This window comes from Aspergillus lentulus (assembly GCF_001445615.1).
Source record: "Aspergillus lentulus DNA, contig: Alt16, strain: IFM 54703, whole genome shotgun sequence".
Taxonomy (NCBI): domain Eukaryota; kingdom Fungi; phylum Ascomycota; class Eurotiomycetes; order Eurotiales; family Aspergillaceae; genus Aspergillus; species Aspergillus lentulus.
Genome location: NW_028322113.1, coordinates 1,881,769 through 1,902,463, shown reverse-complemented (window position 1 = coordinate 1,902,463; position 20,695 = coordinate 1,881,769). Strand labels below are relative to the sequence as shown.

At 50.4% G+C, this 20,695-nt stretch overlaps 7 protein-coding genes and 1 non-coding gene across 8 annotated transcripts; 6 read left to right on the top strand and 2 right to left on the bottom strand.

Moving 5' to 3' along the window:
• Positions 1-1,695: 1,695 nt before the first annotated feature.
• On the top strand, positions 1,696-2,916 carry ALT_8093 (uncharacterized protein; the record flags this gene model as incomplete). The annotated part of the gene is made up of 1 exon (XM_033555992.2): positions 1,696-2,916. The coding sequence occupies one exon, from the start codon at positions 1,696-1,698 to the stop codon at positions 2,914-2,916; it is 1,221 nt and encodes a 406-aa protein (XP_033411883.2).
• Positions 2,917-3,915: 999 nt separating this feature from the next.
• On the bottom strand, positions 3,916-5,123 carry ALT_8092 (protein ERV29; the record flags this gene model as incomplete). The annotated part of the gene is made up of 5 exons (XM_033555991.2): positions 3,916-3,988; positions 4,044-4,108; positions 4,166-4,659; positions 4,730-4,842; positions 4,957-5,123. The coding sequence occupies 5 exons, from the start codon at positions 5,121-5,123 to the stop codon at positions 3,916-3,918; spliced, it is 912 nt and encodes a 303-aa protein (XP_033411882.1).
• A 1,693-nt stretch (positions 5,124-6,816) lies between these two features.
• On the bottom strand, positions 6,817-8,022 carry ALT_8091 (uncharacterized protein; the record flags this gene model as incomplete). The annotated part of the gene is made up of 1 exon (XM_033555990.2): positions 6,817-8,022. One exon carries the CDS (start codon positions 8,020-8,022, stop codon positions 6,817-6,819), a length of 1,206 nt encoding a protein of 401 aa, XP_033411881.2.
• A 2,241-nt stretch (positions 8,023-10,263) lies between these two features.
• Positions 10,264-11,792, top strand: ALT_8090 (putative nucleoside hydrolase; the record flags this gene model as incomplete). The annotated part of the gene is made up of 6 exons (XM_033555989.2): positions 10,264-10,299; positions 10,353-10,456; positions 10,507-10,676; positions 10,733-10,767; positions 10,816-11,112; positions 11,169-11,792. The coding sequence occupies 6 exons, from the start codon at positions 10,264-10,266 to the stop codon at positions 11,790-11,792; spliced, it is 1,266 nt and encodes a 421-aa protein (XP_033411880.2).
• Positions 11,793-13,612: 1,820 nt separating this feature from the next.
• Positions 13,613-14,868, top strand: ALT_8089 (basic helix-loop-helix domain-containing protein; the record flags this gene model as incomplete). Its single annotated transcript, XM_033555988.2, has 2 exons — positions 13,613-14,215; positions 14,275-14,868. 2 exons carry the CDS (start codon positions 13,613-13,615, stop codon positions 14,866-14,868), a joined length of 1,197 nt encoding a protein of 398 aa, XP_033411879.2.
• Positions 14,869-16,901: 2,033 nt separating this feature from the next.
• ALT_8088 (uncharacterized protein) lies at positions 16,902-17,228 on the top strand (the record flags this gene model as incomplete). The annotated part of the gene is made up of 1 exon (XM_033555987.2): positions 16,902-17,228. One exon carries the CDS (start codon positions 16,902-16,904, stop codon positions 17,226-17,228), a length of 327 nt encoding a protein of 108 aa, XP_033411878.1.
• A 337-nt stretch (positions 17,229-17,565) lies between these two features.
• ALT_t165 lies at positions 17,566-17,654 on the top strand. Its single transcript is given in 2 exon segments — positions 17,566-17,601; positions 17,619-17,654. It is a non-coding gene; the product is annotated as a tRNA-Pro (tRNA).
• A 615-nt stretch (positions 17,655-18,269) lies between these two features.
• ALT_8087 (flavin-containing monooxygenase FMO GS-OX-like 8) lies at positions 18,270-20,688 on the top strand (the record flags this gene model as incomplete). The annotated part of the gene is made up of 3 exons (XM_033555986.2): positions 18,270-18,300; positions 18,384-18,819; positions 18,870-20,688. 3 exons carry the CDS (start codon positions 18,270-18,272, stop codon positions 20,686-20,688), a joined length of 2,286 nt encoding a protein of 761 aa, XP_033411877.2.
• Between the last annotated feature and the right edge of the window lie 7 nt (positions 20,689-20,695).

The window sequence follows — 20,695 nt, the reverse complement described above, 5'->3', positions numbered from 1 at the left end:
CCTGTGAACGGATTTGCGAGAATTATAGGCATTCAGGTATACTGTTTGAGACTCTGAAGCCGCATCAACTTGCCGGGAAAGGTCCTCAAAATCGCTGCAAATGTTTGACCACGCATGTATGACTGCAGTAATCTCTGGAGGCTTCTGTCGCGGTGGGAGTGATAGACTTTCAAAGATGCCGGAGTATAGCAAGCCAGAAGTTGCCTGCATTCGCTGTTGTTCAGCGTTAGTCGTCCTGAAACCACTCCATCTATATGCCGTTTCAAGTGCTTGCAGAAGCGCATTGTGTTTGAAACTTTCCGCTTGATGATCGGCAGCATTGTTTGACCCATGTTACTGCAGATGAGTGAACATTTAAGGACCTTGGCTGGAATGTCAGTCGTGAGAAAACATATCAGAAAATACCCGATTTATGCCAGTGAGGAAGTCGATTGGTGAAGATCTGGATCTCTTCCTGGAGATATGTCCGATCACGACAATGACTCAAAGGGCCGATGCCATCAATCTATGACAGATGTTCTGGCAAGGAGTCCGCGTAGCCTCACAACCTTCTCGAGTATCACGACTTATGGCCCCCAACGCAGGTGAAGTCTGCTTTCGGGATGCATACTTTTGCCTCCGGCGCTTAATACACATGACTGGCGGATAAATGCAACGTTCAGCGCATTCCGGATATCATGTACTCCGTAGAGGAGCATGACAGCAGTGGGTATTTCTTGATTATTTTAGGTTCTTTGTAGATGTTTCGGGCTGCAAAGGGGTTTTCCTTCAGTTGGAAGGGGCTTCGAATTGCTTCGACCTCGAATTTGGTATGACGCAAGGGCTTCTTCGAATATAAGAATGCCATCACTTGAGCGGTAGAAATGGAAGTTCCTTGGGAATTACCTATCCTGTACATTCCAATAAGGAATGCTTCCTTTTCCCAGTATTTGTCTGTTAGTGTGGGGTGGTCCCACTCAACGTTGGAGACAGTCTGCAGGGAAGACGGCTCAGTAAATTCACCGTTCCTCCGTAATGCTGTTGAAAATCCTCCGAGCATAATGATCTCACGAACATGTTTCTCTTCATCTTCGAAACAACAGAAGCAGCCGTAGATCGATAGTCATACATAAATAGGCACAATGTCTGAGATCGACACTCCTGTGCCTGGCGATGAAACGGCTCCCGTGTTTAGCACCATGACTAAGTCGCTGTCCCGCCCCTCTCTCTCCATCCTGCCAAGCCCAATCCGGTGGCCCAACTCCCCCTGACAGACAGCGAGAACAGCCAACAGCCAAACAGCCAGCAGCCAACCTCTCCTCCATCCCCATCCTATCCATCCATCCATCCATTCATCTTCTTTTACCATCTCCTCCTTCGTTCTCCCCATCTTGGATCCCTGTTCTCATTGCTCTCTTCCTCCATTTGCCTCTGTTTCTTCTTCTCTGTCCTCTTATTCTTCACACTCTTCCCCTTCTCCCCTAACAGATCGCTGGCCGATCTCCGTGTGCTCTTTCCTCACAATTCCGCTTTAGGACAGAGAACGCCCTTCATGTTGTCTTCAGCGCCACAGCAAATATCGAGATCAAACTACCAGTGCCTCCGGGCCAAATAGATCTTCAAAACCAATTTTCATACTAGTGCATTCGCCGGACTCGTCTACGTCAAGCGTCGCTACTCTCTTCCGGATCTTAGGCATCATCGCAGCTTACCGCCATGTGGCTGTACAGAGGGGCTCAATCGGCCGTCTTTTACTATGCCACCTGTACGCCCTGTGCTATGTCCTTTGACCGTCGCAAGCGAAAGAAGGAAGCTGTTCGATCGCAACGAGAGAAGGAGAAGGTTGACGCCGTCATCACCGACCAACCAAAACCATTCCCTCAGCCAACACCGTTCAGTACCAACCCAGGATGGGCTGAAGAGATTGCTTTAGGTCCGGGCCCTCCCGCAAGGAGAGGAGGTCATCGGAACAATCATCGACGGACCGACAGTTGGAATACTGATCCGTTGTCACCTATGGAGTCGAGCCACGACGTGGGGGAGGCATCACTGAGAAAGGATAAGAGCAGTCTTAAGCATCCGCTTGGCGACCGGTGGAACCGTATGCGTTATCAGCGCGAGGATGAACCCCTGTGGGGGGAGGAAGTGGAGATGAAGGGCTCCTCGGTTGGAATCTCCGGTCGGGTCAAAGCGAACACCACCGAACCCAGCAAATACTATGTCGCCCGGGTACCACCGGTCAACGATCTTCATCCACCGATTGTAAGCGGACCCAAGAGCCGGGCGGAAACAAGATGGATGTTGCAACCGCCTCCCAGTGCCAGAGTCATGGCCGGAAAGGAACCGTTCAGCGCTTCAACCCGCAAGAATGACTGCGGGGCACTACCCAAAGACAATCATCTTAACAAGGCAGGGTCGACAGTTGCTCAGCGGAATAGACAGCTGCCACCCTTGGCTACTCAAAGTACGGATCAAAGGTCGACGAACAAATCCACGCCTATTCTGGCTTCGCCCTACGAACACTCTGCCCAGAAAGCACCAAAGCCCGAAAGCAACAGTCAGCGTGAGCTTCCTCGGCAGCTGTCGTCGACTATGCTGCCATACGGACGTGACGAGAGCATGTTTGTCATCTCAGTACCTAGACATTCACGTTGCGATTCACCCTCTACCATATCTTCTCCGGACTGCTCAGACGCGGAGACTCCCAGTATCTCATGGCAGTATCCTGAAACTCCAACGTCACGGCCAGTATCAAAATCAACGGACGACAATACTAAGAATGCCCGTCCGAAAGTATCAAAGACACTATCCACGTTTCAGCAGGACAACAAACAGATTCAACTATACCATTTGGATATCAACGATGATGCAATTGAAGAAATCAGCCTGGGCCAGTTTGAACCTATTCGGCCTTGGCGTTGGAGCATGGACATTTGAGGGTAGAAACCCAATGGGCCACGCTTCCAACCTCGCGTTTGTTTCTTAACCCTTTTGGCCTCGCACACGTTTCTGGATGCATTCAATTGGTTTATCTATCTCGGCGTTGGAAGCACAAAAGCGGATGCTCTCTCATTCACTTTTTTCCCCTCCCCTATTTATCATCCTACAGAGCAGGAAGAAAGGCCTGCCATTGTTCGCGGGCTATCTCCATGGCAGGTCCATGGCGGCATACTGCGGGTTCCTCAGCCTTAGGCCTCTCGTCTGTGTCATCTTCCCATTTGCTAACTCCCACATTCCTGCATTCGAGTCATTCTCATTGTCAGCGCAGATTACCATTCTCTAGCCGTTTCCTTGACCTGTCCCGTCCTATTCTTATCCGAGATTTTCCTTTTGAGCTGTTGGACTTTCTTCGTGTATAATAGCTTTCCTAATACATACCTTGCGTCATACCTTTAAGCAACTGTACCTTTCTAAACCTTACTCATATGTTGTAAGGAATGATGCAGTACTACATTCCTGCATTAATACGAAGTCTAGTCAATCGATCCACATGTGGCGTGTATAGTTCGTACCGCTATAACGATGGACCGGCCCACCTACATCCTGCAGGTACATAGTCGCAAGAAACAGGCGCAATTATTGAGCAGTTCCCACGAGATGGACTTTCTAGTGAAAGGAAATACCAATAGAGAAATGCAGGTACTGTTATTTCTCATCTGAGACGATAAGGTTAAGGTAAGACAAAACTAGCCAACAGAATTCAAAATCGATTTAGGCCAAAACGCGTCGAACTCCTCTTGATGATAATAGGATGAAGCTGCGCTGGCGGAGTTCCAGTCCAAAGGTATGAGTTTGAGGTAGAGATGGAGGGAAAAGGGGGAGGTCTCGTGGGAAATAGATCCTTCAGGGACATGTGCACGCCTTCGCAAGAAAATGCTGAACGTCAAAGTTTTTGGGGGAGAGGGTTGTCCTTGAGTGGAATATAACCTGCTACTTCTAGTAGACCTTCTTCTTCTCGTCCATGCTCAGTTGGCCAGGACCCATGTTGACCAGGAGAAGGAGACCGCCGCTGTTATAGAGCGGTTAGGATTTGATCACTGGTGAAAGCGGAGGACGGGACTTACACAATGGATAGAATCTGGAAGAAGTCGTACTTGGCGAAGTCCTTGTGGGGGTGGTGGGGGTGCAGCTGAGAGAGTAGGAGTCAGTTACGGGCTTTATCCGTTGTAGAGGAAAATGAGCGTACAGTCCAGAAGTTATTGACGAGTACGTTGAAGACACTCAACAAAACCACGAGAATGATGGCGCTCCACTTGGCCTTGAAACCGACGATGACCATGACACACGCGACGAAACCGAACAGGCTGACCAGCACGCGCCACAAGCTCCACTGGCCGGAGAAGACAAATCCAACGAAGAGGAAGATCAGGAGCACGCGACCAGCAAACTGGACGTACATCTTGCGGTCCTTTTCATCCAATTGGGGCAACCCGGCCGGGACGAACTTCTTGCGAACCCAAGAGTCGGAGAGAACCATGAGCAGACCACCGACGACGCTGAGATTGCGCAGGAAGAAGTTGAGATCGAAGATGAGACCATAGCCGAGACCTTGTGTGACGACAACCCCGAGCAGGCCGGCGACGGCGATCTCAGTGTGGCGGCGGGTGATGACCAGGAACGAGCATACGGACATTGCAATGACGTTAATTATGAGGAAAGTGTGCGTGATACCCCAAGGAACTGGGCAAAAGAGCTCGTGTTAGAGATTTGTCGCAAAGCAGTATTGACATGGCGAGTCAGGGACGCTTACTTTTCCGATATTCACGGAGGTATACGAGCTGGTCGCTCCATTGTGTGATAATACGTAAGCTGTCCTCGATGAAGGTGACCACGATAAGGAAACGACCAATGGCGGGAAGATAGCTAGCAACCAAGACGACTCAGTGTCAGTATGTCTCTGGAATAAGGCTCCGGCTTTTCGCCCTTGTTTGTATACTTCATCCCTTCTCGCGGATAAAGTGAAAGAGGACAACGTACGGCTTTACAGGATCCGAGATTGTATCCAACCAGTCTTCAATCTTGCTCGTCTGTTCCCGAATAGCATCCAGGGGACTCGGGTCGCTGGTTGCGTCTGCTCGTCCAGGCCCTCCGAAGGGGTTCTGGTGACCGAGGTTGTAACCCGCAGTGCCGCGAATCTGCGCCATGGCGGGAGAATGAACTGGTGGAAGAGGACGGAATAATCACTTCAGAGGGATGCCAATATCAGTAAACATTCGGTTGGATTGTGCAAAGCGGAGGATAAAATCAACGAGACTCCGGAGCAGAATCCACAAGGAGCCGAGGAGGAGGAGGCGGCGGGGAGAGTAGTAGTGTTGGTAGTTTGTTTTGTAGGGCGTACTCCGTACTAGGAAACAAATAAAAAGGCGAGGGAGACCAGCAAAACAGGGGAAAACAGGAGTAGGATGGATCACAAACCTTTCGATGATAAAAGGGATACGTCGAGAGAAATTTATCCCAAAGGGACAATCAATAAGCAAGTCAATAATGAATCGTAACCAGAAAGAAGAAAAAGACTTGGAGAAATAATAAGAACGACTTGATCTCTTGTTGCTCCCTTTGTTACTCTTGTTCTGGTCACTTTGTTCAGTTCAGGCCACGATGACCGAAACTCGCCTCTAGTCCTGTTTCGGCAAGGTTGCCAAGGTCCACCTCCCTGCGCTCCTAGTGACGACATCAGGTTTCTCTATCGATTCTGCTTATATTCATCAGAATGTTGCTCTTTAAAAATGTTCTAATCAATCAGGGGATGCCATGAATATACTAAATAGCCTGCCTGACAGGGTCTTCTCTACTGTCAATCTGTGTGGTGGTGTCTAGTAGATATCCAGAGGTCCCAATCAGGCATACCCCACACCCACATATTCAGGGACGCCGATCTTCAGGCCCGTTCCTCTGTCCCTGATTCAACAGCTTAAGGTCGTTCTCAAGCATCAAATACAACTATCTACAGGATCATTTGAGAATTACAACGAGAAATTGGAGCTTCAGATTCAATTGACGAAATATCATGTGTCTACAGAGTATAGAAGCAGCATAAATATAGAAACAGTTGGGTCTCCTCAGATCTGAGACGGCCACTACTTCACCACTTCACCGACACTAAGCTACAAAGGCAAGTAAGCTCCACCTTGTCTCGCGTGAGTCGACCCAAAGCTCAGATCTGTTCTCCTCGTTTCGATTCAAGATCAAATCACAGTACAAGCTGAGAAACCTAGAGAGGTTGTCTGTGCCTTCTACCCAGTTCCTGGTTCGATAGACAGATCCTGAGATCAGCAGTAGATCTTGTCCAATGCTCGAGATTTGGCCAGAGGAATATACCTACTTATTCACAAGACCAACTCTACGTATGCCGAGGGAAGAAGAATGATCAAATCATGGAATCCATACAGTATGTGCATTTAAGGCCGCTGTTAGACCGAAAATACAAAATGTCGTAGCCCTTGATAGAATTCATCAATCAATTATTGATCAGAAACAAATATGTTATAACAGTCAGGAGGTCGCAAAAAAGCCACACAAGGAAAATACATGAATTCTTTTTTCCCCTTTCTCAATTTTTCTCCCCATATAGAGTCTCTTCTTTCTTCTGGCCAATTCAACCATGTTTCTCTCTTTCCTTCTTCCCGCGCTCAATCGTGGTAGAATGAATCCATCTCACCCGATACTAGACAGTTTTGTGGTATATCGAAGACAGCCCAAACGCCAAAGCCATGAATAATAAATACAGTCCAAGGCTTAGATTCTTGGAAGGAATGAGAAGCGTGCTGCTCTTATACGACGGTTGTCTTCGTCTCCAAGGGACAAAAAGAAAAAGAAACGGAATGATACACGGATCTTCTAAGCGGCCCAGTCGGAGTCGAGAGGGTGTCCCTTTTGCTTCGAGCGCAGAATATCGGGTATATAGGTTGGGGTCACAGTGACCTTGGGGGCAGCGGGAACGGCCACTGGAGCGGCAGGAGTCGCCTGGGTCTCAGACGCACTGGCCTCGCTGAAGCTCTCATCGGCCTTTCCGCCCTTCTTCTTAGGCTTCTTGCTGGACACAGTAGTCCAGTCATCAACAGGATCAGCACCCAGGATACGCATCTGCTCCTCTTCAGAGGGGAGGCCCTGGTCCCACTTCTTCGAGCTCGAGGCAGTGGCAGGAGACTGCTTGGAGGACGGCGCTTCGAAAGTGTCCAGCAGTTCCACGTTGGGGCTCTGAGACACATTCGGGGTGCCGTTGGAAGAGGGGTTCACCTCCTTTGTCTGCCACGCGTTGCTCTGAGGCGCAACGGGCTTGGACTTAGCCGCCTCGCGGCGCTCAGCCTCCCGAGCCATGTGGAGTTGTTTCTCGAGGAGCTTGCGTCTTTCTGCCTCGGCTTCCTGAACTTGTTGCTTACGAGCCTCGTTCTTCGCCCGTTGTTGGCGCTGCTTCTTAGTCTCAACCTGCTTGAAAGATTGGGCCTTCTGCTTCTTCTGGGGCGCTTCCATGGATCCGGTGACACGGAGGACAGACGCGCCGGGAGCAGGAGCTTCGAGCATGTCCGATACATATCCAGCGGAGGAGGCGGTAGGCTTCACCATCGGGGACTCCGCGGGGGAGAGATCATCATCCGCGTCGGCGCCAGCGGTGGAGGAGGTGCGAGTCGAGACGCGAGATCCGGAGCGCTTACTCTCTTCAGCCTCGAGTTGGCTGGTGGTCTTCTTCTTTTTCTTTTGAGATTTACCCTCGCTGCCGCTCACCTGGGCGGGGATTCCACTCTTCACAGCGGCAAAACGCTTGGCCATCTCCTTCTGGTCAATCTCTTCATCCCCCTCATCACCCTCCGTAGCTTTGTATTCGAATACGGGCTTCTCTTCGACCTTCTTGGTCGTTGTGGATGAAGTAGGCTCGGGGGATTTTTTCGCCTTCTTCTTTGGCTTCTTCACTCCAGTCGCGCTTTCTATCTTCTCTACCGCGGGCTTGACGGTGGCCTTGGCTTTGGAGTTCGGGACGTTATAATACCATCCCAGGCCACCTGCCACCACGAGTAGCAGAGCCCAGCTAATGTAAGGATTCATCATGGTTCAAGCTGTATCCGCAACGTGTCAGCTCGTCAAGGATCGAAGTGGCGCTTCGGTGGGGGAACGGAGCATACCTCGGCAAATTCTTTCTTCAAAGAGAAGCAAAAGGGGCAAAACAAAATAGTATGAGAAAAGTCGTGATACCCTTGAAGGTCGTCGTCTCAATCAATCGTTGTTTGAATTGGAAGGTGGCAGAATGGCGTAGGTGACTGGGCAGGGAGTAGCCCCTGGTACCGATAGTGGTTGATCGCGGATAATTAATTGGCTGGGGAGTTTCGCAGTGACCCAATTCAATTTATACCATCAGGTCCAGAGAGGTTGGAGACTCGGAGGGTGGATGGGAAGTTGAAGGGGGTTCGGGGCGGAGAAGTCGCGCTGAGGAGGACAGCTTGCGTCCGCGAACAGAAAGAAGCAGTGTCGTTCGAGCGACCGGCTCTTTAGCAACTCAATTTTCGCACCGTACAAAGGCTTGCCAGGAGAATTGAGTTCACTAGAGAGATATCCGACTGGCTCAGGGGAGTTGGTTGCAAGTCAAGATGTGAGGTCGCGAGGGCATGAAAATGGGGAAGGGAGGGTGGGATCACCAGAGGAACATCGAGACAGCTGGTTGATCTCAATTGAGAGATGAGAACAAACACGCTGAAGGTATGATGATCCGAAGGGATCACTGGAAGGTCAGTGTGAGTGAATGACCGATGGAAGAGAAATAAGTGGTAGTGAAGGTGGACAGAGGAGGTGGAAAGGAGGAGCGAAGCGATAATAATTACGACGGAAGAGGACACGGTCACTAAACTCCACTCTCCAGGCCTCTCTTATTATGGACTTTACGGAGAGTACCTTTGAGAGGAGACTGAATAGGCACTACAGAGTAGCACTGAGTAGTCTCCACTGGGTCATAGTTCACTTTGACAAATGATTAATTTCATTGATCATTGAATTCCAGCCTATCGAGCATCCTTCGATAGATAGATGTTGTTTTATGAATTTCAGCCAATGTTTTGATTGTCGCCTGTCCCTCCTTTCACTTCATCTGTAGGAACATTATCCACCGCCCTCGAAAGTCACTCACTGACTCGAAATCATCTGAAAGGTAGTGGCATATTCACTCTGAAATCGAAGTCTCCTTATTGCATTAACAAACGGCACTTGCATACGGAGTTAGATGATCGCTCCATCATCAAACAGACGACAGGGGTAATTCGCGCGGGGGAAGCCAACCAATCCCTCCAGCCATGAGTTATTCCAGACCTTTTCCATCAGCGCATTCCCCTGACTTTGTCATCCAGTCTAGATTCCATATTATTATTGACACAGGGCTGGCATGATTGGTGCCGAGATACACGCGCAGTAACTAGTCTAATAGTCACAATCATAGTAAGGCTACACCAGAACAGGCCACGTTGACGGTTTGACTGCCGAGTCATCCTCCACAGGGTACGTAGCTATCTATCTCACTGTGTACCAACGTCAAGAGAATCTCGAAAACTGGCGAACAATTCGAATACAGAAGTCCTAGTATTCTGTTGGAAAGATGAATTTTGTTAAATAGTCACAACTCCTAACTCGTACCTAGATATTTCTCACTGGTTTATGGATGAGCAATTGACTCATTAGATGCCACAAGGGTACCAATACTTGACGCCATATCCATTTGATTGATGTTTAATCAATGAGTAATGCAAGGACGCGCACATTTTGTCTTGATGGTAGATAATAACCTCAAGAAATCTCGACCATCTGTTGGAACTATGGATGTTGCTGCCTGATTCCCCAGGCCAAAAAGAACCTCACTGTTATGCATAAAGCTGCATAAGCCTTAGCCTAAGCATGGTAATGTGGGTGTCTTCTAGATTACCTAAATAACTCCCTTCAGGAAGTATAGTATACTCCATACCTATCTACGAGTTTGCCCAAGTTTTGGCGCCGTTTTCGTTAGCAAATTGTCGACTACGAATCTGCGGTCAATTACATAAAAAGATCGTGTTTCGAATACACTATGTAACCTTAGACCATATCGGAGTACTCCGCACTTACTCCGTAGTCTTGATGAGAAAGTTCCCTGTGCTCCATATGGTGGGGAATATGATAACAGAGCCAAGACTAGGATTTCCCATCCCACTTTCTGTTGCCTTTCTAACTATCAACTTCTACAACGCTTTGGTCCAAGAAAGCACCACTCATTTTTGTTAGCCTTATCAAACATTGACTGCTTATAAGACTGATCCATAGACTCACCCCATCATGGCGCCGAAGAAGATCATCATCGACACCGATCCCGTATGCCTTCGCCAGCTTCAATACGTATATAAAAGCTGACTCGATGTGAACAGGGTATCGATGACATTCTCGCACTCCTTCTTGCTTTATCCGCACAGCCTGAAGAGGTCGAATTGCTACTCATCTCTCTGACCTTTGGCAACATCGAAGTGAGGAGGTGAGTTGCCGTCCTTGTTGCATCAATGTTCAGTTGCTAATTATGGATAGCTGCCTCCGTAATGTCGTCTCCATGTTCCACATTCTGGAGCGCGAGATGCAATGGCGTCGTGAACAGGGCCGACCTGAAGGGTTTGACGCTCTGCGCGCCTGTCGACCGGTCGTTGCCGTTGGGGCCGAAGACCCTCTCGAGGATCAGAAGATGTTGGCCGATTATTTTCGTATGTACCCTTGTCACAGAAAGGTTTATCATCGATGCTAACTAGTTAATGCACAGATGGAACGGATGGTCTTGGAGGCATTCATGCTAGCGTATGTTGATGATTTCCACTGTCCCTCGACAGATACTGACCATGGCAGCATCCGCACTTCACTCCAAAGGAAACCTGGGAGCATATGTTCGATCCCTCGGCGGACCCCACCGTCATCGAGCCTGTACGCACTGGAGACTTGGCACATCAATCCTTCATTGCTTCCAAGCGGCCCGCGCACCAGGAAATCCTCCGCGTACTACGCGAAAACGATCCCGACACCGTCACCCTCGTGGCTGTCGGTCCGCTGACCAATCTGGCTCTTGCTTCGGCGGAGGATCCCGAGACTTTCCTGCGGGTCAAAGAAGTAGTAGTCATGGGAGGAGCAGTCAATGAACCTGGCAATGTAAGCTCGCCCCCAAGCTATGATTCTACTTCTGTTCCTCGACTAACAAATGGCAGGTCACGCCCGTAGCCGAGTTCAACGCATACGCCGACGCATTCGCCGCGGCGCGCGTCTTCGCCCTTACCTCCCCAAACCCCAAAACCACCATGCCATCCGGCACCACGCTCCCCGCCTACCCCGCTAAACTAAGCAAACAGCTCACACTCCGCCTCTTCCCGCTGGACATCACGCACCGCCACGGCATGACCCGCGGCCTATTCCGTCAAACCGTCACACCCCACCTAGAAGCCGGGTCGCCGCTCGCAGAGTGGATGTCGGCCTTTATGGCGCACACGTTCCGAACCATCGAGAGCCTCCACCGGGACCAGGTTGGCGATGCGGTCGATCTCAGCCTGCACGACCCCGTCTGTGTCTGGTACGCGTTGACCGCCGAGGATGCGGGCTGGAAGCCCTCCGATGCCTCGCCTGAGGATATCCGGGTTGAGACGACGGGCCAGTGGACAAGAGGCGCGTGCATCGTCGACCGACGCCCCCGGCAGCGCCTCGAAGAAGAGGAGGCAAGTGCCAACGACCATGGCCATTGGTTGAGCACGAAAGCTGGGAATCGTATCTGGAGAATGGACGGTTCGCCTGCGGAGAAGAACTTTGGTGCGATTCTACTGGAGCGGATATTTCGGTGATTCCGTCGTTAGAACTGAAGCATGCACCTTTCAATAGAGCAAATAAGATGCAAGGGGAATTCTAATAGAATAGTACATATCCAGTAGACTATTGCATGTTCTTCGTTCATGAAAAGTTGATCGATGTATATCATCTTTAATCATCTAACATGTGATGAGTACTTGAGAGAAGTGCCGCGTGAGAGCTGAGCTGAGCTGCAAAAAGTGGTCCCTGATGAGATCCCTGGATCTACTGGATGCTAATAGACGACGACTTTGAAAGTATTCCATCAGGTTCGGGGAGCTTTTCCCATGATCCAATTATGTGAAGAAAGAAACGCGGAAACGAGAAGGGATCTCTCGTAGCCAAGCATTTTTCGATGCATTGCCTGCCAAGGTCCGAAACCTTGTATTTTGAACCAAAAGGCATCGTTCTTCGAGGGCATGTTGGCGCGGAGAATTGCCGCTTGAGTCATGCCGGATGGCTAGCAATTTCCCCTGTCCACTTCGGAGCCGGTGACGCCAGCGTAATAGGATGGTATATTTGCATATCTTTATTCGGATTTACGAAGCAGCTAACCGTAGCTCCTGACTTGAAATGGTTGGCAGGAAAGAGTACGTATAGTTAGCTTGGTAATTTCCATTCTTCAGCTACAATGGCTCGACATGCTATGATACGATCAACCGGAAACCTACTCAATCAAGTATGCTCCTGGACGGATATCTTCTCGGAATGTATACCTTATTTGACATCGGACGCACTACGTACTGATGAGAGACATTCAGTGGACTCGAAATCCTCCCGGTGCGATTGCAGCTGTTGAACTTATTAGGCACGACCACACATGCCGCAGGTATGAATCGTATTCTGTATCTTATTCAAGCCAACTTGACAAAAATGACAAAGCTTGACTGATCGTCAAGGGGCTAACTCTCATAATTAATCCTCACCAGACGAAAGATCATCAGTTGGGTACTCAATGTAAGCAAGGATGAGGTATTATTTTCCAGCGATTACTGCTACCCAGGGACATAACAGGAAAAGGTGTGCGTGTAAACCCTCAAGAGGCAACATAGAGTCAAAGCCAGATGATGATCAATGCACCCTGGTTTCTCCGGATTCATCTTTCCGTGCCCCTCTGGAGTACACTAATACACTTATCAAAGCCTTGAACAGCAGCACGAGCCCCAAATTGGTGGACGAGATGAGCCCAGGGCAGCCGGTCTCGTGCCTCGCCGACCCCCCGGTGGACCAGCCTATCACAGCCCGAGAAGCTACCGCGTGGGCAAACCCCCAAGCACGCGACACCCATTTTCGCTCAGTGTCTGTAAGTCTGAAGGTCCTGCCTAGCCTTTGACCTTAAGTCCTCAACTTACTGAACTTTGTCGATCGTCCACTCCATTTCCCACCTCTTTGCACATGTCTTCCGGCTGGTCGAATCATCTTCCCAGGAAGAGGCAGCACGCCTCTTCCTTCCGCTATCAGCACGGTATTCGCATCTCCACCATGTTTCCGACTTGGTGAACAATGTCCCGGATTTTAACAGTCTCAGGGACAGGGGTCCGACTAAGGAAACTTTCTCTTATCTGCGTACGCAATTGACTCGTTCTTAATAGACCTAAGGCTGCTGTCTCTTGTTTCTCATCTTCCGCCTTTCTCTCACTCCCTTGTTGCCCATCTCACACGTGTCTCTTCTACGGTCAATTTGTACAACGACAATCTGATTGTCGTACTACAGCTTGCTACGTAGCTGCTCCAGGCCGTTTCTTCGGCTAATTCAGACCTCTCTATTTTCCCTACCTCAGACTAGGTGCTGGTTTGATACACCCATCCTGCCATCATGTCGCGTTCACGTCTTCCCCCAACTCCTTCAATGTCTGGAGAATTCATCATCAAGGAACAAGCGTCCGTCGACGGTGCAGACGCCTTTGCATTGCCTCCAGCTGCCCTAAGTCCAGCCAAAAGCGAGAGCGAGAGCAGGAGACCTTCCAAATCGGACTCCTCGGCCTACTTTCCTGCTTCTCCTACCTCACCCGAACTCACAGGCCTGGGCCGCAATGCAAATCCTCCCCGTCAGGCTGGTACTAAGAGGTTACTTGAGGATTTTGATCTTCCCCCTCCGCCGACCCGGACCCGCAAGATCATCCAGATGAAGCCCAAGACACAGACCCAGGCCAAGCCTGCCGCAACCAACAGCAAGCCTTCAACCAAGGATAACGCGAAGAACCAGCCTGCCAGCAATGCAAACGCTGGAGTATCTGCCAACTCGAAGAAAAAGCAGCCTAGTGCGACGAGCGCCGCAGGTCGGAAAATCGCCAGGAAAACGGCGCACAGTCTTATCGAGCGTCGGCGGAGATCTAAGATGAACGAGGAGTTTGCGACTCTCAAGGACATGATTCCCGCTTGCCGGGGTCAGGACATGCACAAACTTGCCATTTTGCAGGTACGATCCTTCTTGCTTTCCAAATAACAGCTGCAAGCGATCACTGACTTTCCGCACAGGCAAGCATTGAATATGTCAATTACCTGGAAAAGTGTATCCAAGACCTCAAGACTGCTGGCAGTCAACGGACGACGGCATCGCCGTTCATGCCGCCTGCTCCTCCCTCTCCCACGTCACCCGAGATGCTCGGTGAAGTTCACAGTGGGACGCAATCAACGTCTGTGTCTCCAGAGCTACTGCCTAACGGCGATCACACCAACAACACTTCACCAGCTTTCTCTCCTCGTAGCCGCATGCCGTCAATAGGGACAGCGATCGAATTTTTGCCTGCGATCCTTCCCAGCCCGGCGTTAGGTCCAGTCCGCTATGGCGAGAGGATGCACCCTCCCCGTGGCTCATGGACCGTCCCGTCATCAACGCTTACCTCGCCCGTCATTCAGCCACGAGCCAGCAATGCCTCGTCTGGAACCGACGCGGACATTGACCATGAGGCCTCCGCCGCCCTGCTCATGCTGAACAGGGATCGCCGCGGAACTGTTGGCTCTGTGCAGGAGGGTGTTTCGAGTCCTGAGTCTCGGAAGAACAGCGCAATATCGATACAGGACTCGCAAAAGAAGATGGGAATGAGCGTCATGGACTTGCTTATTGCATAGATTGTATTTCGATTGTTCCGGCGTCAGGAAGTTTAGCCTGATTCAAAAGGGATTCTGGGTGGTGTTCTGGTTTCTCTCGGTAATGAAATATGAAGGCGCATGGCTACTGGGACTTTATAATGAATAATGATCTTTGGAGTTTACGGAATCAAACACTGATTTACTGCTGCAAACCAATACACTTGAACGAATCAACTCTAGGACAAAAAGCTAAACTTCTACACCGTAAACGAACATATCCCAACGATCAATGCGTCAGCAGCCATAGCTCACTAGTAGTACCAAGTCAGAAAACATCCCGGCTTGAAGCATCGAGGATGGAGCCTAATTAACTCCATCAACAGCACTCGAGCGCCGATAGTGGGGGTCTCACTCGTTGCCTTATCAAGTGGCAAACACATGGTGCGAGAGGGAGGGGAACAGACCAATGAGACGAACCTTCCAGTCGTCTTCTCGGAACCCGGGCAGTCAGGAGGGGAATCCGGTGTTGTACTGGACAGGGGTTAGTCTAGATAGGTAGCCTATGTTATTCCTTTTTCTTTCCCTATAGAGAGGTGATGGTGCGTTGAAAGGGCTGGACTCGTCCGTGCACTTCGACTTTCATCTACTCAGCGCAGAAGACGCCGCACGCGAGCATATTTTCCCTGTCAGGACCATTATACTTGGATCCATGCAGTGTAACCTGTTGTCACTTGTCACGGTGTAGATAGCCCCGAGACATTGTCTCTACAGTATGCCTTCGCTTGAATGTGTCTTTTGCCTGTTCTTGATATACTCGCGATAATGAGCGAAGGAGACATGAAGATGATGAAGGCCAGCATGCTTGAGGCGTCGATTGCAGGTCTCGTAAATAATTCATCTTCTGCGCCCACTTCCGCCAAGCGGCGATGAATGTATCGCGACTCGCTGGCTCCACCGAGTCAATGCGGAGTGTGGAGCACACAGAGTTCTCGGTAGATAATTCCTACGGCCTATGGGTACAATCAGCTATGGAAAACAATTATATCAGTTTCTGGTCGACTTATGGCCATCGCTCTGTTGTACTTATTTGTTTTCCGTACTGAGGTAAGCTGGTACTTTGAGGTACCCGGAAGAAGGAAAAGAGGATAAAGTACTCCATACTCAGTAGTACAATGATCTACGCCAAGTGCTTGGTATGCGCCCCGATCAATCATCAGCTCAAGACATTGGATTGAACTATTTGAGCGGGAATTTGAACTGTCTTGGCTTGGTACAAGGGGAGTCTCCTGGGAAAACGAGTACTGTAGTAATTCATGGTCCATGTAGCTGTGGGTCTGGATTCATAAGTACCACACTGAGCAACTCGGTCAGTTACTCTTGAATGACGTCGTTGAGTTACTCTCAGTAAAGCGCCGTTCGAGGTACTCAGGTACTCCTGCTTCTGCCTTCTGCACTTTGAAGTGTCAGAGTACCTACTTTCTTCATGAGTAATGCTCCTGTCTAATAATAACAAGTCTAAGGTAGTAGAGAGGTACATTGTGTCCATCGAGTAGAATGTGTGCCAAGTGTTTCTGGCCTGTCGCAGAACCAACCGATCAATAAGAGTCAATCATTCACATTATTGCCTCGATCAAATGGAATTTCGATGATGATTGCCAAGCTACCTAGGGAGCCTGACGTCGCAGTTCCCCAATCATCCATTTCACTCTCGGCACGTCTTTGCCGGGAGACCTTCCAGTCCTAGTATTCTGGCCTCCTCCGAGGAGTTCCAGCAAGAACGCCCCCGCACGACTTTGAGTGGCTTTGAGTGTATTAGCTCATGTTACTCCCTAACTCCCTGTCTGGACTGCACCTGTCTCTGTCTAGCCTAGTGACTGCCTGTGGGTCAAACTTTGTCTTCTCTAGTCGTTGCTTAACTGACTGTCCTCTTGGATACTTAATACAGCCATCCCACCCATCCTCCCCTCCCTGCGTCTCCCTTCAATCGACAACGATCCCCAACTATCCACGACTCTTCTTCTTCTATCCTAGGCACTTCCAAAAACTTCCACCAGTCGAACCTATCCTTCACAATGTCCAGATTCCGCTCGCAACGCAAGAAAAACGCCCGCTCTATCGCTTCAGAGGACCCCTGGAGAGTCGATACCCCCTTCGGCCCTCCACGGATAACGTCCTTCCCCGGTGGTGGCATTCAACGAATCCGCAATACACTTTCCAGGCTGTCGCCCTCCGCTCGAGCAGAGAGAGAACTCCTGAAACAGAAGAGCCAATACAAAGTCCCCTTGACGGAAAGGAATATCGACACCCTGGTCACCAACCAGCTCTTCTCCGATTCGTTTAAACCAGAACGGCGCACGGAGCTGCAAATATCCGCCTGGCTTGAGAGACTGGCATATTAATCAAATTGACCTTATCGATGACATACTCTCCTCTTCTGACCGAGAACTACCCCGCCCATGTCTTGTCCTCCCTATCAACACCGAGTACTGGTCTGGTTCGAGCACGTTCAGCTCAATCCGAAAATGGCTCATTAATCGCAAGGAAATTCCTACCCTGTCGATTTGGACTGGAAACAAGTGACATTCATCGCTCTCTTGGCGTCGACGCCATCGCCCGATATGCCGCGCCAAGTATGCAAGTCTATGCCCCCCTGCCGCAATGCAACAAGCGACAACCTAGCGAAGAACCTCAAGCAGCTCGAGGAGCGATTAACGAAATATTGATCCAACAATCAACGCCCGGGTGGTCTAGTGGTATGATTCTCGCTTAGGGATAAACCCAAGCATATCTGCGAGAGGTCCCGCGTTCGATCCGCGGCTCGGGCCGTTTCTTTTTTCACCTTTTTGCTCATCCCTTGATGCCATAGCAGGCACTGTCTTTTTTGCGTCTTGCTTCAAGGCGAAAATTTCTTTTGTGATAGATACCCTCTGTTTAGAATCGTCTTTCAAATTTTGTTGTTGTTTAGCTTGGAGCTTTGGTGATTTTGTCTGCGTAACAACAGCAATTCCGAGCTGTTCCTCTTGGTAATGATAATAGCAGATGAATTCTCCTCTACTCTGTAGTCTAGTGAGAATCAATAACTTTTCAGTGTTTTCTCATCCTTCGACTTCCAGGAGCTGATTTGGTTAGATACCTGGGGTACTTAGGTCTCATGCGGTTGCCCGTCGTTGCTGTGCTTCATAGTTCGGTCGACATATATTTACTTCTCAGGCCCGTTCCGAGTCCCCCCGCAGCAGCCACAACTACAACCACGACTAGAGATCCCACCGGTCTTTCTCGCTACAATTGACACTCATCCTATCGTTGTCAGGTGAATAGAGACTGACATGAGCATGGTCTCTTTCATCTTAGTATTGTGTCTCCCAAATCTTTCATGCACCTGACAATAGGCATTTCTAGTGAGGGGTAACTCACAAGCGGATAAGATAGCAAGCAACGGAATGCTGCGACGAAAGAAGGTCGCTATTATAGGTAGATTGAATTGCCTCCATGCCAACAAAATCAAAGATTATGTCTGGATTCGCAAGTCCTCTAAAGAACTCACTGTTCAATAGGCGCTGGTCCGTCCGGCCTCGTTACGGCAAAAACACTCCTCCACCATTTCCCGGAGGACACATTCAGCCCAAGCATCTTCGAGAAACGCCATGAGATAGGAGGCCTGTGGCCCATACATCGCAATCGCAGAGGGTCCAATCCTGGCCGTGCAAGCGTCTCAAAAGATCATGGCGCAGCTGGACCAGTGAATCCGTCCATGCGAACGAACCTTAGTCGCTTCACCGTGTCCTTCTCCGATTTGGCGTGGGAGTCGGTGCTTGGGACTGTGGATGTACCTATGTTCCCGCAGGCGTGGCAAGTGGGCAAATATCTGGAGGCGTATGCGGAGCGGTACCTACCAGACGAAGTGGTCAGGTTGGGGTGTGAGGTGGTGCGTGCGGTTCGGGAGGTAGAGGGTGGTCGGCCGCGATGGACCGTGCAGTGGGTGCAGGGGAGGTATTTTGTTCGGGATTCCTGCCTAGTGCATGGCTGATATAGGAAAACAGTGGAAATGATGAGCAGGGAGATGCTACCGAGCAACGCGCAGTGGAGACCGAATACTTTGATTTCCTGGTCGTTGCTTCCGGGTACTTCTCTCGTCCGTATACGCCGGACATCCCTGGGCTTGCTGCCTTCACCGACAGGACTGTCCACAGCTCTACGCTTCGCAGCATTGATGATCTGGATGCGATTGTTGAGAAGGGCACTGATGGAGGAAGGTTGGTTGTCGTAGGGGGAAGTATGTCGGGCGTCGAGGCAGCTTCCTCTGTTGCCCTTCACGTTTCCTCAATGAGGCACGCGCCGGGGTCATCGGTGCAAACAGGTAGCTTCCCCGAAGTCTACCACATATCCAGCCGGCCTTTTTGGACGGTACCGACCTACGTACCACACACGCAGAGGGACAATGTGACTGGCACGGAGACGGTATCCCTGCTCCCGCTTGACTTGGCTATGTATGATTTGGCTCGGCGGCCAGCAGGGCCGGTAGAGTATGCCTTTGGCCCTGTCTCGGCAGCGCAGGCCGCCAAAGTGAACGATTATTTCCGAACCGTTCTGGGGGAAGACTATACGGGCATCGGCCCTGACGATGTTGAGTTAGAGGGTGGCGAAGAGAAGACTCTGCAACTACGGTGGGTGGGTATAGGGAACGATTACACAGAGTTCGTCCGGTCAAAAGCAATCAGATCAGCCATCGGCCGTGTCTCAGCCGTGCATGCTTCCTCACCTGGTCGGGCAAAAGTTGACATTGAGCTACCTGGGAAGGAGAGCATGTCTCTCGATGATGTTGCAGCGATTGTCTTGGCTACGGGATTTACCCCGTTTCCTTCGCTCGCCTTTCTTCCGGAAGACGTTCTCTCTGCATTGGAGTATTCACCCGATGACTCTTTCTTCCCGCTGATCCTAGATGGAAAGGGCACGACTAATGCCGAAATCCCTGACCTGGGCTTTGTCGGCTTCTATAGAGGACCGTACTGGGGCGTCATGGAAATGCAGGCCCGAAGCCTTGCGCAGACCTGGGCTTGCGCCAACGCAGAGCATGGCATTCAGTTTTCAGCGAAAGAGCTGGAGAGCAAAGCACAGGAAAGACAGAGAGTTCGAGAATACCGGAATGCGGATCCGGATCTTCACCGAGGACAGTTCCCAATGGGAGATTATACCGGACTGATGGAGTCCTTTGCTCGGGATCTAGGGATATGCCGTGCTCCTTTGCCGGAGCTCAACGAACGACCTGGCCCTGTTGCTCCGGCACGGTACGCCATGTCTGGTCCAGGGTCCGCCGATATCCAGACGAGTTTGCAGGCTCTGCAAGAGACACTGCAACCTAGAAGTGAAAGTGCCAGTCCAGCAGTGGCCATGGCAATCTTTCGAGCCCTTCACGGTAGCTGGGATTTTACTCGATCAGGACAAGATGGTGTATCATCCGGCATTTCTACATTCTCCCCACGCTATCCTTCCAGCCCCGCTTATGAGAAAGAATATCTGTACGACGAGAGTGGTCAGAAGCTTGCGAGCTTCGTGTACCGGCTCACAGATAGTCCCCAAGATGCGCAGATTACGATCTGGTCCGCTGACTCTCAGGTTAAGACTGCTGTCGCCCTCTTGTACGGCCTAAGGATCTTGAACCAGGGGGGTTCAAGCACGTTAAGTCAGGGAGAGTACACTATACACGCAACCGGCAGCCAGTGGAACAGCGACTGCACGTACGAATACGTGTTTCGGTTCAATGGCGTAGCCATATCATCTTGGGGATATACGGTTCGCAGGCCACCGGACCACGGCGTTGTCTTGAGTAGAACGCTATACAGACGTGAACAACATATGTGAGGGTCAC